This window comes from Gallus gallus, chromosome 15 (genome assembly GCF_016699485.2).
Source record: "Gallus gallus isolate bGalGal1 chromosome 15, bGalGal1.mat.broiler.GRCg7b, whole genome shotgun sequence".
NCBI classification, from domain to species: domain Eukaryota; kingdom Metazoa; phylum Chordata; class Aves; order Galliformes; family Phasianidae; genus Gallus; species Gallus gallus.
The window spans coordinates 9,110,055-9,132,279 of record NC_052546.1 but is presented as its reverse complement, the minus strand read 5'-3'; the positions used below and the strand labels follow the sequence as shown (position 1 = coordinate 9,132,279).

The following is a 22,225-nucleotide window of genomic DNA, read 5'->3' as shown; positions in this document are numbered from 1 at the left end:
ACACGCAGTGCCGTCTCCACGCTCAGCACGCACCAAGGTCACCAGCCGGCACGTAACTCCTCTCTTTAAACGAGAATACCCCGACTGTTACAGAAACGTAAGGAACGACCCTGGACGGTACCGCCGAGTGAAATCAGAAGGCGGCCGAAGCTCCGCAGCCCCCCGCCCAGCACAGCAGCACTCAGCCCAGCACGGCCGACGCACCGCTCTGAGCTATTCCGGCTGCGATCCCCAACAGCACCAAAACACGGAGTTCCGCGCGCTGAGCGCTGGGCCCGGCCGCGCCAGGACACGGCAACCGCCCTCCGCCTCCGCGCCTCCCGCAGGAGCTGCTCGCCCTCTCTCCCTCCCTCCCGTTTCGCTCCCCGCGCGCGGAGCCCATTGTCACCGGGCGAAGCGCCCCACGGCCGCCGCACGGCGCGACCCCCGCGGGCGGTGCCGCCTCAGGAGCCCGAGCGCGGCCGTGAGGGGAGCGCCGCCGCGAAGCCGAGCCCGGGCCGCTGCCCGCCCGCCCCCCGCCCCGCGTCCCCCCCGCCCCGGACGGCCGGAAGGAGCCGGGCCGCCCCCCCGGGCCTCTCCTCACCACGAGTACGTCTGCTCCGCCATGGCTGCGGCGGGCGGCCGGGCCCCGCGCTCCTCCTCCGCCGCCTCCTCCCGCGCCGGGCAGCTCCGGGGCTCAGTGGCGGCCCCGCTGCGGCTCGCGGCCCAACATGGCGGCGGCTGCGAGGAGGGAGGGGAGCGAAGGGGGGGTCCGCACCCGGGCGGGGAGGGGACGGCGGAGCGGGCGATGGTGGTGGCGGCGGGGCGAGGCGGTGCTTCAGCAGCCGCGACGCGGGGCCGCGCTCGGGCGCCGGCTGGGCCTCATGGCCGGCGAGGCGGCGGCGGCGGCGGCGGCGGCGAGGGGCGGGCCGGGGGCGGGCGGCGGCTGCCGGGCCGGGCCAGGCCGCGCCGCGAACCCGCGCTCGCGCTCGCGCACGGCGGAGGCGGAGCCCGCGCGGGGGTGGGCGGGGCGAGGCATCACGTGCCCACAACACGCTCACGTGCCGCCGCCGCGCGCACGCGCGGGAAGAGAGCTCGAGGCCGCGGGGGGCGGTTGTCGGGCCCGGCCGCACCGCGGCCATGCGGGCGGGCAGGTAATAGTGAGCGCTGGGAAAGGGGCGGGGAGGCGGGCTCGTCCTGCCCGAGGAAGGGCCGTGCTGTGCTCTGGAGCTGAGGGTGGGCGGGAAGGGCTTCACAGCTCCTGGCATCGTCAACGCTAAGGAAAACCCGCTTGAAATTGGATTTATCAGCTGCGGGGGGAATAGCAAAAGCACGGTAACAGCAGGCTGGCTGGGATCCCCACGGGGTGCGTTGTCACATAGGAATCCCAGCACCTCCTCCCAGCCCGGCTCAGGTTGGGTTGCCCTGCGAGGCGCTCTCCCCTCTCTGCCCCCACAGGTCGCCCACCGCCCATCTGTGTGGGCGCTGAACTCCGCCGTGTGGCGCAGTGAGGCGGGGTGACTCTCAGAGCCCCTCTGAGGGCTGTGCGGAGCAGCGCCCCGCTGACCGCTTCGGGAGGAACCCAGCGTTCCCCCCCCCCCATCTCGAATGAAGAATAGAAGCTCGGAGCGGCGGCAGGACTTCCGCAGTGGAGAAACCCCCGTGCCTTTTCCTTCCTCGTCCCGGCAGCGCAACGTTCGGTAACAATGAGAACACTGCCGGGCAATTTGCAGCGCTCCCTCTGCTGTGGTGCGATCCCCGCTGAGGACATCCGTCCCTCCTCAGCGATGACGATACAACGAATGCAAGAGGAAGGGCCTCTCCCGTCTTTTGAATCAACGCAGAGAAAAAAATGAATGAGCGTTTCAACCTCGTCTTCGTTGCCAACGTGTCTTCCTTTTTCCCTTGTGAAACGGGCGCTGGTATGATTTTCAAGCTCGGTCTCTCGTTCCATGAGAGCAGCAGGATGAACTCACAGGAGAAACGCATCCCTCCTCGCAGACCCAGCGCCTGCCTCACTCTGAAGGGGGCACAGCCCGCATCCCCCAGATAATCTCATCATCCCTTTTGCACGTGCTTTCTTTGGACCTACAGGGGAGCTTTGCTCTGTCTTTCAATGAGAATACTCTGATGTTACAAAGCCCTTCCAAAACAGCTGTTCTGCCTGGTGCCTTTGATAAAAACAGATGCACTGCTTTGACCTGTTAAAGCATTTCAAAACTAGCAGCAACCAAAAATATTGTGCTTTCTTTTATGTAGCTCTCAGAGCACGGACAGGGAAGTATGGTGGAGAATCAGATCAGAGGGCTGGCTGCAGAGTCCTCACCTCCAAAGGGCTTAAAGGGCGTTAGATTGCGTTTGTTCAGCTCTGCCTTGATGCCTTTATAATGGAGGTGGAAAGAGAGGCAGAATAGACTCATGTAGATTCACTTCACTTTTCAGGAGAGGACATAACAAGAAAAGCTGTCAGCCCTGCATGGCTTTGGGAGGAACAAATGGCATGGAAATGAGTTAAAAGGGGATGAAAAAAATGAAGAGATCCAGTTTTGACAGTATAGCTCAGAGCTATGTGAGGCTATTCTGCTTGTAAGATCCTCATGGGATTCCCCTTGGTAAAAAATAATTAAAACGTGCTCTGACCAGTATGTGGCATAATTCTCTTCACTACCACCTAGTGGGAAACTCCTTCATTAACTGAGCTCCACAGCTGTTCCTGTTCTCTAACGCATCCTCCCCCTGACGATGGAGGCTGGGTGTAAGTGAAGGGGGAGCAGGCAGATGAATGGGAAGGATGCTGTCCTGATTGTCCATAGCAGAACAGGAATTGTAAAGAGAGAGACCACCTCCAATGTGAAGCCATTGGGTCCTATGGCATCATCACACCAGAACTCCCCACTCTGCATCCCCTGTAGTTCTTAATGGCTGCTACAGCTCAGCCTCAACATCGCCAAGAATCCCAAAGCTTAAGCACAGCCTTTGGTCATAAAGAGCAAAACATTCATTCATTCTGAATGCAACTGCATCCTGCCAGCAGTGCTAAGGAGGAACCTGTGACTGAGACACAGGAACAGCCTAACAACAGAGCACTGCCCTCTGAACATGTTCTGATTGTGCTCTTATTTGTAATTGAAAGCAGAGGAGGAGGAAAAAGAAAAACAACTTCTTTGTAAAGTCATCTTTTCAATTGTATTACTATTCATATTTACAACAAAGGTTACCCAATTAGAGCATAAAGTGTGTATATGTTGGGAACAACACCACGTATTTGAGTATTGAGCGCGTCCTTTCCCATTGAGATACACAGGGTTTGCACCAACACTGACATCTGACCCTCTGGAAACAACACAAACAGCAATTACCTTGGATTGCTCACAGTCCTGTGTACCACTTGGGACTGAGCTCCCAGGGCACAAATGAGAATCAGTTTTGTCATTTGCTTTCTTTTTTCCCCCAACCGTGGAAATAGGAGTGAACACTGTAATAATAACCCTCAGATTTCACAGAGGTGATCTTAATGCCATTCAGGCCAATGAAGCATTTAGCATTCTCAGCAGGAAGAACAGTAAAATGGTAAAGAATTACTAACAGAACCACTTCTCCGCATTTCTTTTGCCAATGGTAATGTTCCCACTGCATTCACAGACCCACACAAGCTCACTCTGCTAGCATTTCTGTCATAGAAATAGTTAGATTTCTTTCCTTTCCTCTGTGCTCCTTGAAGTCCCATTGGGCTGCCTTTATCCTAACCAATGACTGTATTTTTCATCGGGAACACTTAAGGATGGATATAACTCAGCACATGAAAACAAAGGTAACAGCTGTATTGACTCAAGAATTCAGCCTTTGGGAGTCTATTATCTGCTCTCCATTCTGTTCAGAGGACCCTGCTCTCTATAACTTGGGTTTTTCCCTGGTGCAATAAGGAGAATATGGACTAATAAGTCTAAATAATAAGAAAATCCTACTGTATACCCATTTATACTTTCATGCAGCAGTTGTCAGTATTCAGTAATCCACTGTTCAATTACTCTGTTACGTGCAGAAGAGAAGGATTATGTTGGAACAGTTAATGGAGGAAGACTGGAGGAAGTGGGCACATCCTTACCTCGGATGGCCCCGACTGTCTGTGCTTCAGGAGAAGTGAAGAAAGTCATAACTGAAAAACACAGAAGTTGTATTAAGGTGTACATACAACAGTGCGAAGCATTCAAGCATGTTTAAAGAGTCTTTATTATGTTTGCCATTAAAATAAAGTAGAAATCAGACTTCTCGTGATCACTAATCGATACGTTTCTCAAATGTGCATCTACACCGATTTGTTAATCAAACACTATTCATGAGCCTGCTGTTACTTCTGGCCAGTTTCGTGCAGTAGGGCTGCTCGTGTCTTATCACTGAAGCACTGAACTTAAGGAAAAAGGAAAAGCAAGCAATTTTGCAGCAAGAAATTCAAAAACAGGTACTGCAAACAAGAGAAGAACGAGCAAAATCATTCAGTGTTTCCAAACTTCAGGAGCTTTGTGCTGCCACAGCCACCAAAATCACAGCAGTCTGAGCAATTTAAGAATCAAGTCACGGCCCAGCAAATCGTTGCAATTAAGGAAATCAACACATCCTAAACAGTGGTAATAAATGAAAATGAGTATAGCAAAACAAACTCCTTTTCTTTCAAACACTCGTTCTCAAGACAAAATCTGTGAGGTACACTTTGGTTACAGGACAATGTTGTTTGGGTTATGGCACTCTACTATTTACGTCCTGCTCTGCTACTAAAACTCAAATCCAGCCTTAAAGCTTTGCTGCTTCCCACCTTGGCCTCTGCTATCCTCAATACCTCACACCCCCCAGCAGCATGTTATGGGAGTGGTAAAAACCTCCGAAATACCATATTGCAATCTGTTGTGTCAGTGCATAAAATAGGAGTGCACGGTCTGATTGCTCAGAAATTGGAACTCTGAAGAAACACTATGAAGATCACTAGTTTTCCTGCACTGGAGAACCTGAAATACTGAGCAGAGCCTCAAACCACTCACTAACACAGGCTGGTGGGTTACAGTGAAGGTAAAGGTGATGATGGAGTTGTTCAAAGAACGCTTCTTTCTTTCTTGTTTTCTTTGTTGTTTATGTGCATATAGTTTAGAACGGACAGCTCTTTAGGTTAGCCCTTTAGATTGAAGTGATTGAGAAGACTTACCTCCTTTCCAGTAGTTGGATAGATTCCACGTTCAGCTCAGGATGCTCCACGTGCCATCCAGCCACAGCACCCAGTGAGGTCCCAACCTACAAACTGACGTCCATTTCTGTTTTCACAGTCTTCAAGTCTCACTGGCTTCAAGACAGGCTGTTCTAAAAGCCTCTGCAGCTGCAGGTCTGCGGGGTGCACAGGATCAAGGCAGAAGGCTTCTGGGTGCATAAGGAATCCTTGAAACCACACAGTATAGGCAGATCATTTGTTGCTATGTTTTCTTCTCTTTACAGTTCCCTTGGCAGACTGATGGCTATGCCTGAACTCGGGGCTGTGTGTCCCCCACCCCCAAAGCACACAACAGGCACGTATGCTCACAGGACTCAGACCAGGCAACCTTTTAAATAAGAACAATGATAACTTCCATCTTAGTTTAAGTAAAAGAAATCATCCTACCACAGAAAAAGATAAATAAGTAACGTCGTATGACAGAATCTTCTCTGCCATTCATTGCAGGGGGCCCTCAGTCTGTTGTCCTCGCTCATAAAATCCTTGAATTATAATGATGCATCATGAATAAACTATGCATTGTGGCTGGATGCTGTAATTGCAATGCACAGTTAATACTACTGGCCAGTATTGTTGGCATATCTACTAGGGTGGGGTGGGGGTGAGCAAAATTGTCATCGGGAGTAAAATGCACACGAATTGTATCAAAGCATCAATAGGAGAATCTCAAATCTCACAGCCTCTTAAATGTTCTTTTTGTATTACAATAAACATGAATCTCTGAAACTAAAGACATCTTTTTGCGTACACAGGAGTCCTTCCCCTGTTGATCGCATAAGAAGGAACCATTTACAAGAGGCTCGTGGCACCATTAAGTCCATGCCAATTTCCTAATTGAGCCATTCGAAAGGGATAAAGTCATTCATCTATTTTCAGACTGGAAAATATCATATAATAAAGATTCCATGAGAATTGCCCTAAATTATTCCAGTGAAGTTACAGAGCATGCTTTCAGGATTCAAACAACAGGTGGGAGTAGAACATTAGAGCAGGGTTGGTATCAAGAGACGTAGGTGATAAACGGGAGCCAAAGCTGCCCAGAGCACTTCTCAGAAGCAGGGCAGCTGCAGACAGGGACAGGTACCAACACCCAGGGCTAGTCCTTACCATGTGCTCGAATCACAAGCTCAATGGGTCAAGTAATACCTGAATTATGTGCGTGCACAGCTTTTTCTCATCAATTCAGCAATAAACATAGCAAGTTCTAATGGTGGTGCTGATGTTTGCATATTAAGATATCCAGCAAGCCACAGGCAGAAGCAAAAAAAACATTTAAGACTCAGTGCTCTGCCACAGAAGTCAGTAGGAGGTCCAGAACATCCTGCAGGCCCTGGGAACACTCATACCAACCCAGTGGTCGCTCATCTCTACTGGAGGGCTGCACAAAGGCAAACCAAGCTGCCAAGGCAGTATTTTTGCAGCCCAAAGCCCTCGGAAGGGGCTGAGAGTGGCTCAGCCCACCATGGCCAGAGCTCAGAGTAGGCTGTGCAACCTTCCAACACTGGCGAACGCAACTCTTCCTTGTAGGTACTCTACCTCTTCCTTCTCTAAAATGAATGGGGCCAAAAGTAAGCCTTGTTTTTCCACACTCATTCTCCCAGTTTTCTTTCCATAGCTTACTTTTCCATGCTGGCAGACCTTCTATCCCTTCATTTTCCTCTCCCCGCTTCCCTCCCTCTCCCCCTCCCCCTGCTTTCTCTCCCTCTGCACTTTGTGAACTGCTGCTGCAGTGCTGAAGTCCAAAGTTCAGTAACTTGCTAAGCACACAGATAAATATGAACCTTGGAGAATTTACCAATGTAAACAGATAGCCAAGGGTCCCTTTATCAGCACTGGCTCAGGACAGTCGTGGGGGGTCTGAAGTGGCTCAATTTTGTATTTTGTTTTTTTTGGGGGGGTGTAAAGGCGGGAGGCTGCGCTGTGCCCGCTGCTGACAGTCGGGCGTGTTACCTCGGGAACATGGTGTAGGGAAGCTGGAAGCAGGATAACGTGGAACTCAAACCCAAGAAACGCCAGCCTGAAGACCATGGTCTCGAAGCTGAGCCATCTTCAAGTGGAGCTGCTGGGAGCGCTGCTGGAGTCGGGGCTAACCAAGGAGACCCTGATCAAGGCGCTGAGCGAAGCGGAACCCTACGTGCTCCAGAGTGAAAGTCAGCATGCTATCAATGCCCTGCAGACAGAGAAAGGGGAGTCCTGCCCCGAGATCCCCAACCTCCCCAATGGAATGGGGGAAACCAGGTTATCGGAAGATGAAACCTCTGATGACGGGGAGGAATTTACCCCTCCGATAATGAAGGAGCTGGAAAACTTGAGCCCTGAGGAGGCTGCTCACCAGAAGGCTGTGGTGGAAAGACTATTACAGTAAGGAAAGATTTGCTGCTCCTCTTTGCTTCTCTTTCTTGCATTCTCCCGCTAAGTCTCTTTTCCTTACCCCTTCTGCTCAGTGTGCTCACAACCGATCTAGCTGCAGAGCTCCCATCCATGCCCGACTATCCCCCCAGAACACTCCCCATATTCTTACAGATGCTCAAACTTTCCCTTTTAATCTCACTTCAAATGCATAAAGGGAACCACGGAGCCTGATTACGAGCTTGAAACGCTTGTATCATCAGGCTTGAGAACAGCTCACGGGCTGCATAAATTGCACCTCCGACTAAACATTGGTTTCTGCTGTTTATACTTCTATAGGGTTCTAAATTTCAGTCATTAAGGAAAGAAAAAATAACACCTAGTCACACTCTTAGCAGGTATCGTATTAGCCAGTGAATTTATGGCAAAGTGAAGCTGTGAAGTTTTCCTGCTAATTTTAAGGTGATAAATGCTTTTAAATTGTACTGCTCTGTGAAGTATTGATGGTCAAAGACAAACCAAGGGAACTCCTCATCCCACGAGTGCTCAGCTGTCCTGACTCCAGTGGAGATTTTTCCTGTCACAACTATGAAGTACATATGCAGCAACAATTGCAGGTTTTACAGCCACACTATTTTGCCTTTGCGTACACGCGTTTTTAATACCAAAAGACAGGCAGAGCTCCCTAACCAATAAGCCTTATGACAGAGACACATTCACTGGGATTACCATTTGGGATTCCTCTGGGTGCAATATTTCTATGGGCAAAGAGATTTGCCCAACAAGGATCAGGTCCACCCAAGCAATCTAGCACCCCAGAAGCTGAGTCTGCCCATCTGTTTTGGGGGGTAGACATTCTGAAATCCCAAGCTGACAGAAGATCCAAGACATAGCAATGACCTGCACCTAAAACCTTCACTAAAACTAAGACCCAGTTAGAGAATTTCCCAGGCATTCCTGTCCCTCCTCTTCACATGCAAACAAAACAAATATTAAAAGGTAACAACAAGAAGCAAAACATCAAATCCCATCAGAAAGGCCAAAGCCAGAAATGCAGCAGGACAGAGTTAGCACTCACCATCAATACTTAGGAGATAGAAGATGGCAGACTGGGAGCTGTGACTACTGCATCCAACAGAGGTAAATTCACTGGATCAGGTCCTATCTGGGTGGGGAAAGCACTCCCAGTAGTTCAGTCTTCTTTTTGGGTCAGTCTCTCTTTCTTCTCTTCTCCTCTTCCAGCTCTGTTACACCTTTTAGCCCCCTTTGTTCCCTTACCTTTCTCTCCCTCATTCTTTGGACCTATTCCCTCTTCTCTCCTCAGTCTTGTCTCTGCTGCCAGTCCTCCCCTTTTGATGCCTTCCTGGCTAATTTTTCTCTCCCTTCCATGCATTTCCTTCCCCTCATCCTCGTCTCCTTCTCGTCTCCCTGAGTCTGCGTACAGGTCTTGGGGTAGTTTCAGACCAGTGGCACCGGGCGGGCCCTGGCTAGTTACTAATTATCCAATGGCTTTATTATTTCTCTTTTGTCTTATAAATTTATAGATGAAAAGCCCCTGATAAGCTTTTTGATCATTAACTTCCGATCAGGTATCTCTCCACAAGGGAGACCATGGAAGCTGAAAAGGAGCTCCTGCCTTTGCCCCATTTTCTTTAATGAATGGGTGAAGCAGGACTTCAGTGCCATCGCCTGTGATCTGAGAGCAGACTCACGGGTGGAGGGAATTCCTTCCTGCCAGCCTCACTTCAGCACAGTTTCTGGTTTCTGACCATCTCTGCCTTCTCTGCTTGTTACTGTTTTTTCCTGTGTGTATTACCAGGCTCAGCACAAGACTTACTTCCCTTGCAAACCTGTGATATTAATGCTTTCTGGCCAACAGTCTCATGTCTCTCTGCAGTCAGTTGAGTATTATCCCCCTTTTACAGAGATTTTGTGACTTACCTAAAGGTCTAAAGAGGGCAGAGAAAAGGATAGGGTCTCCTGAGCCTTACCCTGGGTCATAATCGCAAAGCTCTGTGCTGAACCTCAGAGCTCTCGTTCATCAATCCCAAGTACCACAGGACAGAGCAATGCACATCTGTGTTCAGGTCAGTGGGAAGGGCACCAGGAGTCCCACTTTAAGCCAAAGAGTTAGAAGTGCATTTATGGAAGAACATAATAGATTAAAACTATTCAAGGTAAAGTGAAAACAGTAGGAAGTCTGTATTGTCAAGTATGACATTTCTGATCAAAGATCTATATAAATATATTCAAAGCAATTTGATGTCTGGGAATCTACTTGAACTATCTGAACCAATATCAGGGTTTGATAATGTCTGAGCAGTTGTTGCTTACTAAAGCTTTTTCTTTGTTCTTAAAAATTAACCTTTCCATTAACAGATGCCAAAAGGTAATGTCCTTAGAATGATACTGTAATTACAGACAGGACAGAAGTATCTGTAATAGAAATTACTCTATAATAGAAATTACTTCTAGCAACGAATAAAAGGAAGGAAGGCAAGAAATCTCCAAGCCCAGGTATTCCCATTAGAACTTCAATGATTGCAAAACTACCTATTTCAGTATCTACACAAGGATTTCATGTCAAGAAATCAGATGGAAGCTCTTTTGCCTTTAGAAAGAAGTTCCTTCAGGCTAACAATTCCTGGTCTAATATTGTAGACCAGATTTTGACAGAGAGATTGACCCTTGGGCAGCTATAGGCAGTACAAGGAAGTCTTTGTGGTACCTGCAGGTATTGCTCATTAAGTAGTACCAGAGGGAGTCCATTGCTAGGCTTTCCAGGTGATGGAAAGGAAAAGTGACAGCACCAAGAGACCCAATACATCCTCCCAGGACCACTGAAGTTGGAAGCACAGTTTTAGAAGCACTGAACATAGCTGAGTAAACTAGGAGTTAGACAAGAGACATCCACACAACTGGGTGATCCTATGGGCATCTATTACATTTTGTCCCTGCAGAAAACAATAGATAAAGGCAGTTGAGACTAAAGCTTCTCTAGCGAGGAATGGACATTTCATCATTTCATCCCTAAATGTCTCATTGATCTTCCACAAATTTGCAACCTGAGCAACAACATTCCTTCTTGATCACCCTACAGAGAGATTGAATTGCCTGGTATTACCTACAGAAGGCAAGAGGGAGGCGTCCTTGGAGCAGGGGCAGATGGTGTTACTGCACGTCCAGAGAACGGCGAGAGGTGTAGCAGCAGTTCACCTATAGGGCAAGGAGCAAAATTCCATTAGGAAAGAGAGAAATTGAGATAAGCAACAGGTTTCCCCTAAAGGCAGGGTCAAAAGCATGCCTTCCTTGGGGAAAAAAAAAGGAAAAAAAAGTGGTGATAAAGGGTCAGTATCTTTCTCACGTTAACTGCCTTCGGGTAGCTGGAACTGGGGAATGCTGAGATGAAGCTGCCACACCCCTTTCATTTCCACACATAAACCAAGATGAGGTGAACCAGGCCAAGTTCATCAGAAAGAAACCCTGCCGATGGTCTTACCTTCCCTGCTCCCTGCCCAGCCTGGCTCCAGGTGTGCACTGGCATCAGTGAGGGTTGTCCAGCAGGCTCCAGAGGAAAGGGACAGAGCACGGTGCTGGGAACTTCACAGCTCTGAACCTCTGCTTAAGCGAGCTCTGGTCCAAACAGCAATTCAGAAGCTACAAAGGACTCTCTTGCCTGAGAATCTGAGAAAAAGAAAGAAGGAAAGGAGAAATGGGGGAAAAAAATGGGGAAGAAGAGGGGAAAGAAAGGAACAAAGGAAAAAGAAGGAAAAGTCAAGAAGAGTGAAGGAAGGAGAATGTCCCCCGAACGTTACATCTCCAGCTCTCTGGAATGGGTTTTCTTTAATGCTAACAACTTGATATTTACTTTCCATTTAAATTTGAGATGTTGCTATAAATTATCAACCAGCCTCTTGTTCCCTTTGAGTTTATAACTAACTACCTGGGTTACTTATTGTTCAGGTAACAAAAGGGAGGTGAAAACGCCCTTAAAAAGTGACCTCAAAAACTAAGAAAATGGGAAGCTGGAATGGAGAGAAGACCCAGGCCCCTGTGGCTGAGATGAGTCAGGGAGAGGGGCCACGCTCAGAAGCAGGAAGAAGCTGAAAGCAGGACAGCAAGATTTGGAAAGTAAGGTCTACGTGGGAAGAATTTCCAGACAGAACTCAACGTCTCCAACACAAGAATGGGATGGGGAGGCAGCTTCTATCTGGGAAGAATGAAGATAAAAAGCAGAAAATGGGCTTGCAGGTGGAAGAGAGCTCGAAGGAGGTATATCCAGTTCTAACTCGCTGGGGAAGTGAGATTTTAGCACACCTACAACAGGAAAGCTGACAGTGACAGTCCTACCACTGGTGAAGGAATTAAGGTTCACCTTACGATCTGTGTGACAACGATGCAGGCGGAACTGAGCATCTGGGCAACAGCTCATTTCAGGGTTCGGCTGAGCAGCTGCCATTGCTTGTTCTGTGATGTAGTCCAGGGCCAAAATAAACTGCTGCACTGATATTACAGCCTGTGTTCTGATGGTGTACAGAGTAGCTTGGATTACATACAACTGTCTTAGGAAATTATACTGTGGCAAGATTTCCCTGCAGTGTCTTCCCTTCTCTGCTTTGTCTCAAAATAAAACAAACAAACAGAAAAGAAAGCACAAGGCTTTGAACTACTGTGAAAAACAGACTCTCAGATTCTTCCTGCTTTGTTCCTACCACGGAGAAGCAAGGATCTTGACAGGGGAGACAGAAGTGACTCACATCAGCCTGCAGGAAGGAAATCGATATGTAACAGTGGTTTCCATCAGTAATGACACAGTCCCTCCTTTCCCCATCTGAGCCAGAGCTCAAATCTAAGGGAAGAGATTACAGTTCTGAGCCCTTTCTCTTCTGTGTAGGGACCTGTGTAACAAATTCAAGGCACGTGTGCTGGCTAGATGGTATCACAAATACAGAGGGAGGAAAGACACTGAAGATGGAATAGCTCTGTAAGTCCAGCCCAATTTGAGGCTTCTGAAAGGACGAAGATAGTTAAGGGAATAGGCTAGAAGACTGAAGCCTCTGTAAGCAACTGAACCATCATAAAATAGAAGCAAATGGTCCTATTTTAAGGGAACAGATTCTTCAGAGAGCTGTAACCAACTCTGCTTCTGCCATACTTCAACTGCAGCAGAGCTTGCTCCTTGGACTACCCAGCCACTGTGAAAGGCTGCATGGGGAACAGAGATAAGGGTATTTGCACTGAGACAACAGGTGTGGACTTTGTCCTGCTTATCACTTTGCAGCCTCTGGCAACCTACTGAATCAACAAAGCCACCAACTGTACAGCTGTTGCCAGTTGCTCGGATCTCTGTATTCTTGCAACACATCACCCACAGCATTAGAAATATTTTTTCATCCCTGTTGCTCCTCTGATGCTGGTGTCAGATGCAGCACCATTGTATTTCTACGGTGTGCAAACCTTCTCCACCAGATGTCCTGCATACAAAACACAGAAGGATGCACAGAAAGAATCTTTTCCTTAGAGGGGCTCCTGAGTTGATTGGTTCTAGACTGCCTGCTTTCCCTTCTTCCTATTTTCACTGTAATCTTCAGCCTCAGTGAAACTGACCAACACAAAGAAGTTACAGTCAAAGTCATGTTCTCTATTCTCACAAATTCACAGAATGCCTCAGGTTGGACAGGACCTTAAAGATCATCCAGCTTTAATTCCCCTGCTGTGGGCAAGATACCCACTAGATCAGGCTGCCCAGGGCTCCATCCAACCTGGCACTGAACACCTCCTCAGGAACAGTTGTGGATATTCTAATTAGAGGTCTTAATCAGAGATTCACATTCATTATAAAATCCCAAATCAGATTAGCTTCAAGTTTTCCACCAGCTGTTATCCCAAAGGAGGGTGGCAATAGGAGGAATTAATAGGTTGCCTGTTCTTTACAGCCATGTAGGAGTCTGAGTGGATCTAGATGTTAATCAGTGTGTTCACATAACGCAAAGCTGATGCACATAATCATAATGCCAGATTGCTTGGTGTATACATATTACATGCATAGCTGGCCCGTGACAGTATGATGAAAGCCTGCTTTCATTGCCTGAATCACTGCCATGTTTCTCATCCCTGACAAGATTTAAGGCGTGAGCTAGGTTCAGCACAGTAACACAGTGAATCTGCCTTGGAACAATGAATTACACCTATCCCAAGCACTTAACGCCTTAAAGAAAGAGGATAGAGAAGAAAAGGTAAGTAGGGAATGGCAAGATAGTTGTCAACTCTGAAAAATAGATATCTGTAGTCATAACATATCCAGCTGAATGCTGAGATCCAATGTCACTTCTCTCCTCATGGCATTATTCACTAACATTAAAAAAATGCTTTATTACTTCCCAGCAGAAAGGGACGTACTTTCCTTGTCCATGTCACTCGTCAGCACTTTCTATCATTTACAGATGACCACCATTGCCTGAACAGAGCAGGGCAAAGCCTTGTATAACAATAGGCACAAATGAAAAGACTGCAGTCACGTTTTGGGAAGCTCCCCTGATAGCAAAGATGGCTCCTTCTAAAGGGAGACCAAAGTGCCTACAGAGATCTGCTTAAAGGAAGCTGCATACATCTTTTCCACCTTATTTCTGACAGCTACCGTGCTCTGGCCACACTGAGAACAGCTGTCCTTTCTCCAGCCAGTTATCACTCCTGCCTCACCGAATGCAGTGATATGCAAGGTGCACCTGGGGAAGCTCCAGTGCACCTCCTTGGAATGCAGGTCTGCTGAGCGCAGGTGTTACAGACAGCTCTCCTGAGAAGTGTTTTCTGCTCCTTCCAGAGAGGATCCCTGGCGGGTGGCAAAGATGGTGAAATCCTACCTCCAACAGCACAACATCCCTCAGCGCGAGGTGGTGGACACGACCGGTCTGAACCAATCCCACCTCTCACAACACCTCAACAAGGGCACTCCCATGAAGACCCAGAAAAGGGCAGCCCTCTACACCTGGTACGTCCGCAAGCAGCGAGAGGTGGCCCAGCGTAAGTACAGCAGCAATTGTCCTCTGGTCTCTACCTTCATAAAAGCCTCTGCCCTCCCTTGCTGATCCTTACTGCCCATTTCTATCAGGGGAAAAAAAAAATAAATGCAGGAAAAGCCATTTCTGGAAGCAAGCTTAGAGAAATCCATGTCAGTATTCGGTAAGGAGAACCCAACTGCACATGGAGAAACACTCCATCACAAAACAGCCTGCAGTTACCCACTCCATCCATCAGCTTCCTAAAGAGATGCAAACATTACCCATTTGCCACTGGAGTTTGAAATCCATCCTCAGATTAAAACAGGGCACCTGACACCTCACAGACATTTCTCAGGCATTTCTGTCTGAGCACTGGGCTGGTATAATTTTTGGCTAAAACAACAGTTCCCCTAGCTGCAAAGAGCAGCCAACTATTGTACTTGCTGTAACAAACCACTGGCCATCTCTTTACAGACACCCATTGGCAACCCATCACTGCAGCGTGCACTTCTATATTCAAGAATCTGCCTGGAATCTCTCACTTAACTTTGTATTCATGAGTTGCAAGTAAAACGAAGCAGTCAGCCTCTGGGTTGTTCTGGAGAGCAGGACCCCAGTCATTATTACTCTCAAGCCTCCCACATCTGTTTTCACTTCCCCAAGGTGGGAGCTGAGGTGCAATGCATGCAAGAGAAAGTGTAGGTCAACACAGTCCTGCTAGGAACATCTTAACTGTTTTAGCAGATTATGGAACTTTATTTGTGCCCCACCTTGATTCAGCCCTCTTTTGTATGACGTTTTCTCTAAGAGTAAGCTTTACCAGGCCTGCTGTGCAGCAAAATGGATGGAACTACTGAAAATGCTTCCAGAAAGCAAACTCCCTTGCCCTTTTGTGCCTGCAGAGTTCACACATGCTGGTCAGGGGATATTGACAGAGGAGCCCATGGGAGATGATCTGCCCACCAAGAAGGGACGAAGAAATCGCTTTAAGTGGGGTCCTGCCTCACAACAGATTCTGTTCCAAGCCTATGAGAGACAGAAGAACCCCAGCAAAGAAGAGAGAGAGGCGCTGGTAGAAGAGTGCAACAGGTAAAGAAGGGTGTCTGGTTCTGAAGAAGCCAAGCAGGGTCTGTGCATCCTTGGCGTGCAAAGGCCCACAAGAGGCAGGGTTGTGGCATCAGCCACGTTTGAATCAAGTGCCACGACTGAGCATTCCCCATTTGCTAAGGATGCAGTAATGCCCCATGTCTTGCTGTACCCAGCAGGATCCTTCCCTGTGGTGTAGAATACCACAGTCACCTTGGGGTTGCATGCTTACTCCATGCCTTTGACCAAGACGGGCTCAGCAAAACTCTTTTTGTGCTTTCTCCTCACAGAGCAGAGTGTATTCAGAGAGGCGTTTCTCCATCTCAGGCCCAGGGTCTGGGCTCAAACCTGGTGACCGAGGTGCGAGTTTACAACTGGTTTGCCAACCGCAGGAAGGAGGAGGCCTTCCGGCACAAGCTGGCCATGGACAACTTCAGCGGGCCGCAGCCCACCTCCGCTCCCCCTCTAACTCCTCACAACTCTTCCTCCCTTCAACCACCTCCTGCTCTCTCACCCACCAAAGTTCATGGTAAGAAGCAACCAGAGGGAGATCTGGAAGGGAGGCAGCAAACCTGTCCCTTGACCTAAATGTCCAGAGATGAGTGCCCACAAATGAGACTGAGCTTAGCACCTGGCAAAGTGTCTCAGTTCTAACACAGAGTTTCCCCCTGTTGTGATGCAGGAGTGAGGTACAACCAGCAACCAGCCAGTGAGGCAGAGTCCTCCAGCAGCAACCACCACGGGAACAGCTCCATGGTGACCACCCAAACCATCCTGCACCAGGTTTCTCCCCCTGGGCTGGAGCCCAGCCAGAACCTACTGAGCACAGACACCAAGCTGGTAAGTGATGTACACCGAAGTACCGGTGACTGGAGGGTGGTCACAGGATAGCCTCTTCAGGAATGGTATTTCCTAGAATGCCCTTTAAAACAATCTTATTACAGATAAAGGACAACCACCTTGCATTGACTTTGCAGTATGAGAACTCTTGGGATACCCGTGCACTCCAGACTGATGGGGAGGGTGGGCATTAGGACATGAAGGCACAGGCATATCTTTAATATTAACCTAAACAATCTATTGTGGAAAAACAAACAGAACAACCAACAACAAAAGAACAAAGCTCAAAGTATGATCCGACTTGATTTCCTTCCTCCCAGGAGGGTCTTTTCTCATCTCCCTTTCCCCAGCCACACTCATCACCTCTGTCACTTGAACGCTGCACATCTCAGAGTAGAGATTAACAGATCTGAGACCAGCTACACCACTGAGAGGTGCTGGATATCTACATTGCAGCCACCTGCCTTCCTCAAAGCAAGTTTCCTTCTCAGAGGTGTTTTTTTTTATAATCAGTAACCCTTTCCACTTAACTAGCAATTGAGCATTATGGCAACGTGGCTGGTCATCTTCAATTTGCACATGTTCCCTTGCTAACAGGGGATCTGCTGGCAGAAGTTTGCATTAGTGCATGCTGGCCCGAGGCAAAGCTAAGTTCACTATAAATCAGTTGGGTTTAAATCTCTGTAGTCACTCACTCACTTTGCTGGTTTTCTGTTTTCTCCTCGAAGAAAAAAAGTCTTTCATGAGATGCTGAAAGTCTTCTAAAGCAGCCTTCTAGAACTGGCATTTGCCTGATAATTTGTCCCACCATTTAACCTGGTGGTGCTTGCTCTCACTAAAGAGTCCTCACAGGTTTTTTCTGAGGGGGAAAGAAAAAGTGCAATATAAATCACTGACATTTCTCCATCAGCCAAATTCTTTGAATGCCCTTTTGTTGTTCCACAATATCCCAGGCACACATCTCTACGGGGCCTTGCAAGTTCAAACCCCGTTAGAGCACAGAGAGGTGATGTGCTCCATTTCAGAGGTCACGAAAACAGCCCAGTTATCAGATTTCTTGGTGACTGGAGGTCACAGCCTAAATCAGCAAGACATCCAAGCACAGAATTCGTTCTGCCCAACAGATGTGCTTCCCATCTAACAGCAGGGAACTGTCAATGTAGCCTGAAGGAAATGTTTTATGAGAAAAAAAAACACATAAGGAATATTTTCAGCAGGCCCTTTAAAACCTTAATCTGAAAACTCCCTGGCCACAAAAAGACACTTGCTGAGAGGAAGGGAATTATAGGCACTTCTCAGAGGAAGGGGTGAACAAGGAAAGAGGAACTCCTGGATTCCGTGCTGAGCTTCCTTCCTAATTTCTCCGGGCACGTCCTCCTCCCCCAGTCGTGAAGCAGAGGACAAACTTTCCCTTCAAAGAGAGTGCAGCGGGACTGACCTCGTCTGTGTTTGTACAGCCCTTATAGTCTCTAAGTATGAAGGAACTGTAAGAGCAAGGATTTCCTCTTCATATTTCAACACCTGACCTTTGCTAGTTAATTGATGAGCACAGGAAAACAGAAAGACTGCAGGCAAGCAAAGGTGAAGCCATCCTAGTTAGCAAGGGGTCAAGGGCAGGCAGGCAGAAGTCGCTGGCAGCTTTGGGGCTCTCCACGCTCAGCCTGCTGCAGGTGGTTTTTCCACAGTCCTTCTCTCAAACAGATCTCAGCTCCCGGAGGAACTCTGCCCCCCGTCAGCACCCTGACTGCCCTGCACAGCCTGGAGCAAAACCCCCACGCGCTGGGCCAGCAAACTCAGAACCTCATCATGGCCTCACTGCCCGGCGTGATGGCAATCGGAGCCGGTGAGACCTCATCCCTGGCACCCGCGTTCACCAACACCGGCGGCTCCACCCTGGTGATAGGTGAGCAGTGTGTTTGGTTGGCTGTTTTCTCTGGTGACTCCGCACATCAGCACTCCGGTGCAGAGCTACGGGGAATTACCTCCCTGCCCCTCAGAGATAAAAGCACTAATCTGGCACTGACACACACCTGGGGAAACGGCCACAAACTCTAAGGATCTTCACCTGCACTACTGACAGGTACCTGTGAAATCAAGGGACAGACGTTCCTTATTCATCTTAGAATTCAGTTGCACAGAAGCCCAGGTCTTGAGAGCGAGGGATTCTGATCTGTTCCTATGCCAATGTTTTTTTTCTACTGCTGTGCACCTTCCCAAATATAAACATAATGCCAGCTCTAAGCTAAGGGAATTTAAGCATGTTCACAGTACCTGAAAGACAAGGCACCCCGTTCTATTCCCTGCAAAAACAACGTGCAGTCACCACTCCTTTTTTTGAATACGTTTCTTTTTTTTTACCTCAGGAGTTTTTCTGGACTGCTGTCAGATTTCTTTTCACTCCAGGAAAAACCTACAGCCAAAGAGCACCTCATTAGAGAAAGGAGAATAGAATGCGTGCTCTCTTCTTACTCTTTCTTCTCTGGAAGAAAGAGGTCCTGTTTGTCAGCCCCCATGAACTAATTTCCACGTCCCAGTTTATAGCCAAGGTTATGATATTGATTCCAATTCCGTGCAAGCCAAGAAGAAGAATAATTAGGAGAGATTTCCACAGTGTTAACATTGTCTCGGTGCTAGAGAGGCTCGATGAACAGGGTGTAGGAACATACCCTATATATCCGGGAATACGGTATAGACAGAGATGAGTACTGATGAGTGAAACCTTCTGCCTTTCTCACTGGCTCCAATTCCTTAATTTGGCAGCCCAAACAAACTTCATTCTGTGTGGCTGGGCAGCTCAGCACAGTCATCTGTTACCTACAACTTAACGTAAAAGAAAAGAATAAAGGAATGAGACTTTGAGATGATGCTCTGATTCACCTCTGAGCGAGGACTCCCCAGTGGAAATCTATGTCGTGTCATCACTTAAGTGGAAAGTGATCAGCTCTGGTACAACAGGAGGCACTGCAGGAACAAACACGGGAAGTCAGAGGAGCTTTTTATAGTACCTGTCTGCATTTTTCCTTTTGCACTTACCTGCTTCATTTTCATAGGCACGAAATCTACTCCCAGTCACAGTTAACAAAGGGATTTCCTGCAAAGCAGCATCTGATCCCACTGCTCCAGCAGAAATGCTGTGGCTGTTTCAGAGGTTCCTGTCACAGAGCAGCCGCCCCTCCCATAGCATGCAACGCCGCTGTCATCACTCCTTGTTTTTCAGGCCTGACTTCAACCCAGCCCCAGAGCGTACCTGTGATAAACAGCATGGGGAGCAGCCTCACCACCCTGCAGCCAGTCCAGTTCTCCCAGCAGCTGCACCCGTCCTACCAGCAGCCCCTCATGCAGCAGGTCCAGAGCCACATCAACCAGAGCCCCTTCATGGCTACCATGGCCCAGATACAGAACCCCCACGGTAAGAGTGCAAACTCATTTGCTCACACAAAACAAAACACTTTGTTCTGGAGCATTTGCTGGCTCTGAAACTTAATTGCTGTAATTATGACATTATTTTCCTCTTGCATTCATCCTCCTGCCCCTCTGTTCCCAGTGCTTCAGAGACAGGCAGCAGGTCTGCACACACCAAGAGAGAAACTCAGCCAAACCAACCCCATGCAGAGCTCCAGCACCCACATCATCTTGGGTTTTCTTTTCACATGCAGCTCTCTACGGCCCCAAGTCTGAAGTGGCCCAATACACGCACACAGGCCTCCTACCACAAACCATGGTGATAACGGATACAGCCAACCTCAGCGCCCTGACTAACCTGACACCAACTAAACAGGTAACAGCCTCCACCACGTGTGTCCCCCCGCCCTACAGCTGCATCGGTCTGCTGGGAGCTCCTTGCTTAGCATAGAGCTTTTGGGTGTGTGGTCAGTGCCATCCCAGCAGAATGATCTCTCATCTCCTTGCCTTGCTGGAGGCATTAGAGCAAGCTCCTCGCTGCATCATCAAGGATTTAATCTCCTTGGAAACAGCACCTGCTCATTCTTTCTAATCCTCTTCTCCCACGTCTGTTAGTAGGGATGTAGAAACCAGGCACTGCTAACTCTTTTCTCCAGGCATTCACGTCTGACTCAGAAACCCACACAGACTCTGGGATCCATACACCAGTATCACAGGCACCAGCGATACACCTACAGAACCAAGACACAGCCATCCAGCACCTTCAGTCTGGCCCTCGCCTCACCCCAAGCCCTGCTGGTAAGAGGAGCAGCCACTTAACTCTCTTAAACCACATACTGCAAATACGTGCACATGTGAGGAGGGGACTGCACTATTTGTACTTAACTTCTACCTGTGCTTTTAACAGTGTCCTCCAGCAGCCTGGTGCTGTACCAGAGCTCTGACTCCACCAACAGCCACAGTCAGCTGCTGCCATCCACTCATAACGTCATTGAGACCTTCATCTCCACGCAGATGGCATCCTCCACTCAGTAACACCAAGACGACCACCCAAAGGGAGGCTGCCAGGACCAAGGCATAAGGTGCAACTCCAACTGTGTTTGCCATCACTGTCACCACTGCCTTCCACTGGAAGGGATGGTTGCTGTCATCAGCCAACCTCCAGCCCCCCACTGCCTCATAAATCTCTCATTCAGCTGCCTCCAGAGATGGCTCAGGCTCAGAGCAGGAGCTATGGAACAGTGATACCGGCGCTGATAGGATCCACTGACCCCCAAAACCAAACCCAACCCCACAAGCCAGCCTAGAATGACCAGACATCCTTGTGGCTGCTGAAGGAGTGCTATGAAGTCAGAGTTCTGCTTGGAACACAGCAGAAAATGCCAAGACATATGTGGAACTTTGGTTCTGCTCACCTTTACTAGGTTGGACCTGTACAAACCTGCCAACACCAAAGCAAGCCATGCAGAAAAGAGCAAAATTGAGCTGCCAAAAAAGGGACACCATCTTTAAAGCACTCTCCTCCTTTGCTGGAAGGAAACCTGAATTGGAATTGAGAGAGAACATCAACTTTGGAGGCAGGAGTGAGAACCTGGCTTTTGACTTTGCAATGGAAATCACCAAGACACTGAATCAGGAATGGCTTGGCAAAAACCTGTCAGTATGAGATCATGGACTATGAATTGCAAACCCCTTAATTAACTACAAAATCCCAAACATTCTCAGTTCAAAATGACCTACTCTAAAATCATGCTATCCTAGTGGAAATGGCTTGGTTACTTTTTTTTATATAGCTCTGCTTTGTTTTAAATGCAGAAATTAAAGTTTAACAGCAGCAAGGAGACTTCAGCTCTCTGCATTAACCACGTGGATTCTCAGCTCATACATCCTGCTGAGTGACCCAGGGGTGGCATTCTCCACAGGTCCCTGACACTGCACAACACCCAGGGGGGCTCCAAGCTCCACAAACAGCAGCAGTTCCCTCAGTTCTCTATGACAACGTCAACTTGGATGGATTTTATAGAACACCATTCACTCTTGGCTTCTTTGTAGGGTAGATTCTGTAGGTCTTGATATGAAAATAATTTCCCTTGAGTCTAAAAGCCTTATTTGCACTAAATGAAAACTGTCTACTTACGTAATTCCTCGTCTAATTATTCCCCTCTTCTTTATTTACTCTGAACCTTTATATCATTGACGGCATAAGAAAAGCCCCACTTAACGTGTTTTTGCCATCGTGACAGAGCTGTTCTTTCTGCTGTGAGCAGGACAACAGAACACGCTCAGGACTCTTAACAGATTAAGATATATGGAAGAA

The 22,225-nt window shown here is 48.3% G+C and overlaps 3 protein-coding genes across 35 annotated transcripts in view; 2 read left to right on the top strand and 1 right to left on the bottom strand.

Annotated features, from left to right (window-relative positions):
* The window catches only part of SPPL3 (signal peptide peptidase like 3), a 57,438-nt gene extending 46,005 nt beyond the window's left edge, over positions 1-11,433 (bottom strand). For 2 of the 33 annotated variants that reach the window (XM_004934378.5, XM_415261.8), the window contains exon 1: positions 584-1,058. In XM_004934378.5, coding sequence (XP_004934435.1) covers positions 584-606 — 23 coding nt within the window. In that variant the 5' untranslated portion in view covers positions 607-1,058. Of the gene's footprint in view, positions 1-204; positions 353-388; positions 1,059-4,084; positions 9,019-10,706; positions 10,799-11,081 lie in introns of those variants that run through there. The other 31 variants (XM_046901377.1, XM_046901378.1, XM_046901366.1 and 28 more) reach the window with 30 other exon arrangements.
* LOC107051583 lies at positions 709-3,236 on the top strand. Its single transcript, XM_040648173.2, has 2 exons — positions 709-1,133; positions 1,438-3,236. Exons 1-2 carry the CDS (start codon positions 711-713, stop codon positions 1,498-1,500), a joined length of 486 nt encoding a protein of 161 aa, XP_040504107.1. The 5' UTR covers positions 709-710; the 3' UTR covers positions 1,501-3,236.
* Positions 6,957-21,751, top strand: HNF1A (HNF1 homeobox A). The gene is made up of 10 exons (NM_001030668.4): positions 6,957-7,594; positions 14,403-14,602; positions 15,483-15,669; positions 15,957-16,195; positions 16,349-16,506; positions 18,208-18,409; positions 19,724-19,915; positions 20,163-20,284; positions 20,565-20,706; positions 20,816-21,751. The coding sequence occupies exons 1-10, from the start codon at positions 7,260-7,262 to the stop codon at positions 20,941-20,943; spliced, it is 1,905 nt and encodes a 634-aa protein (NP_001025839.2). The 5' UTR covers positions 6,957-7,259; the 3' UTR covers positions 20,944-21,751.
* Positions 21,752-22,225: the final 474 nt, after the last annotated feature.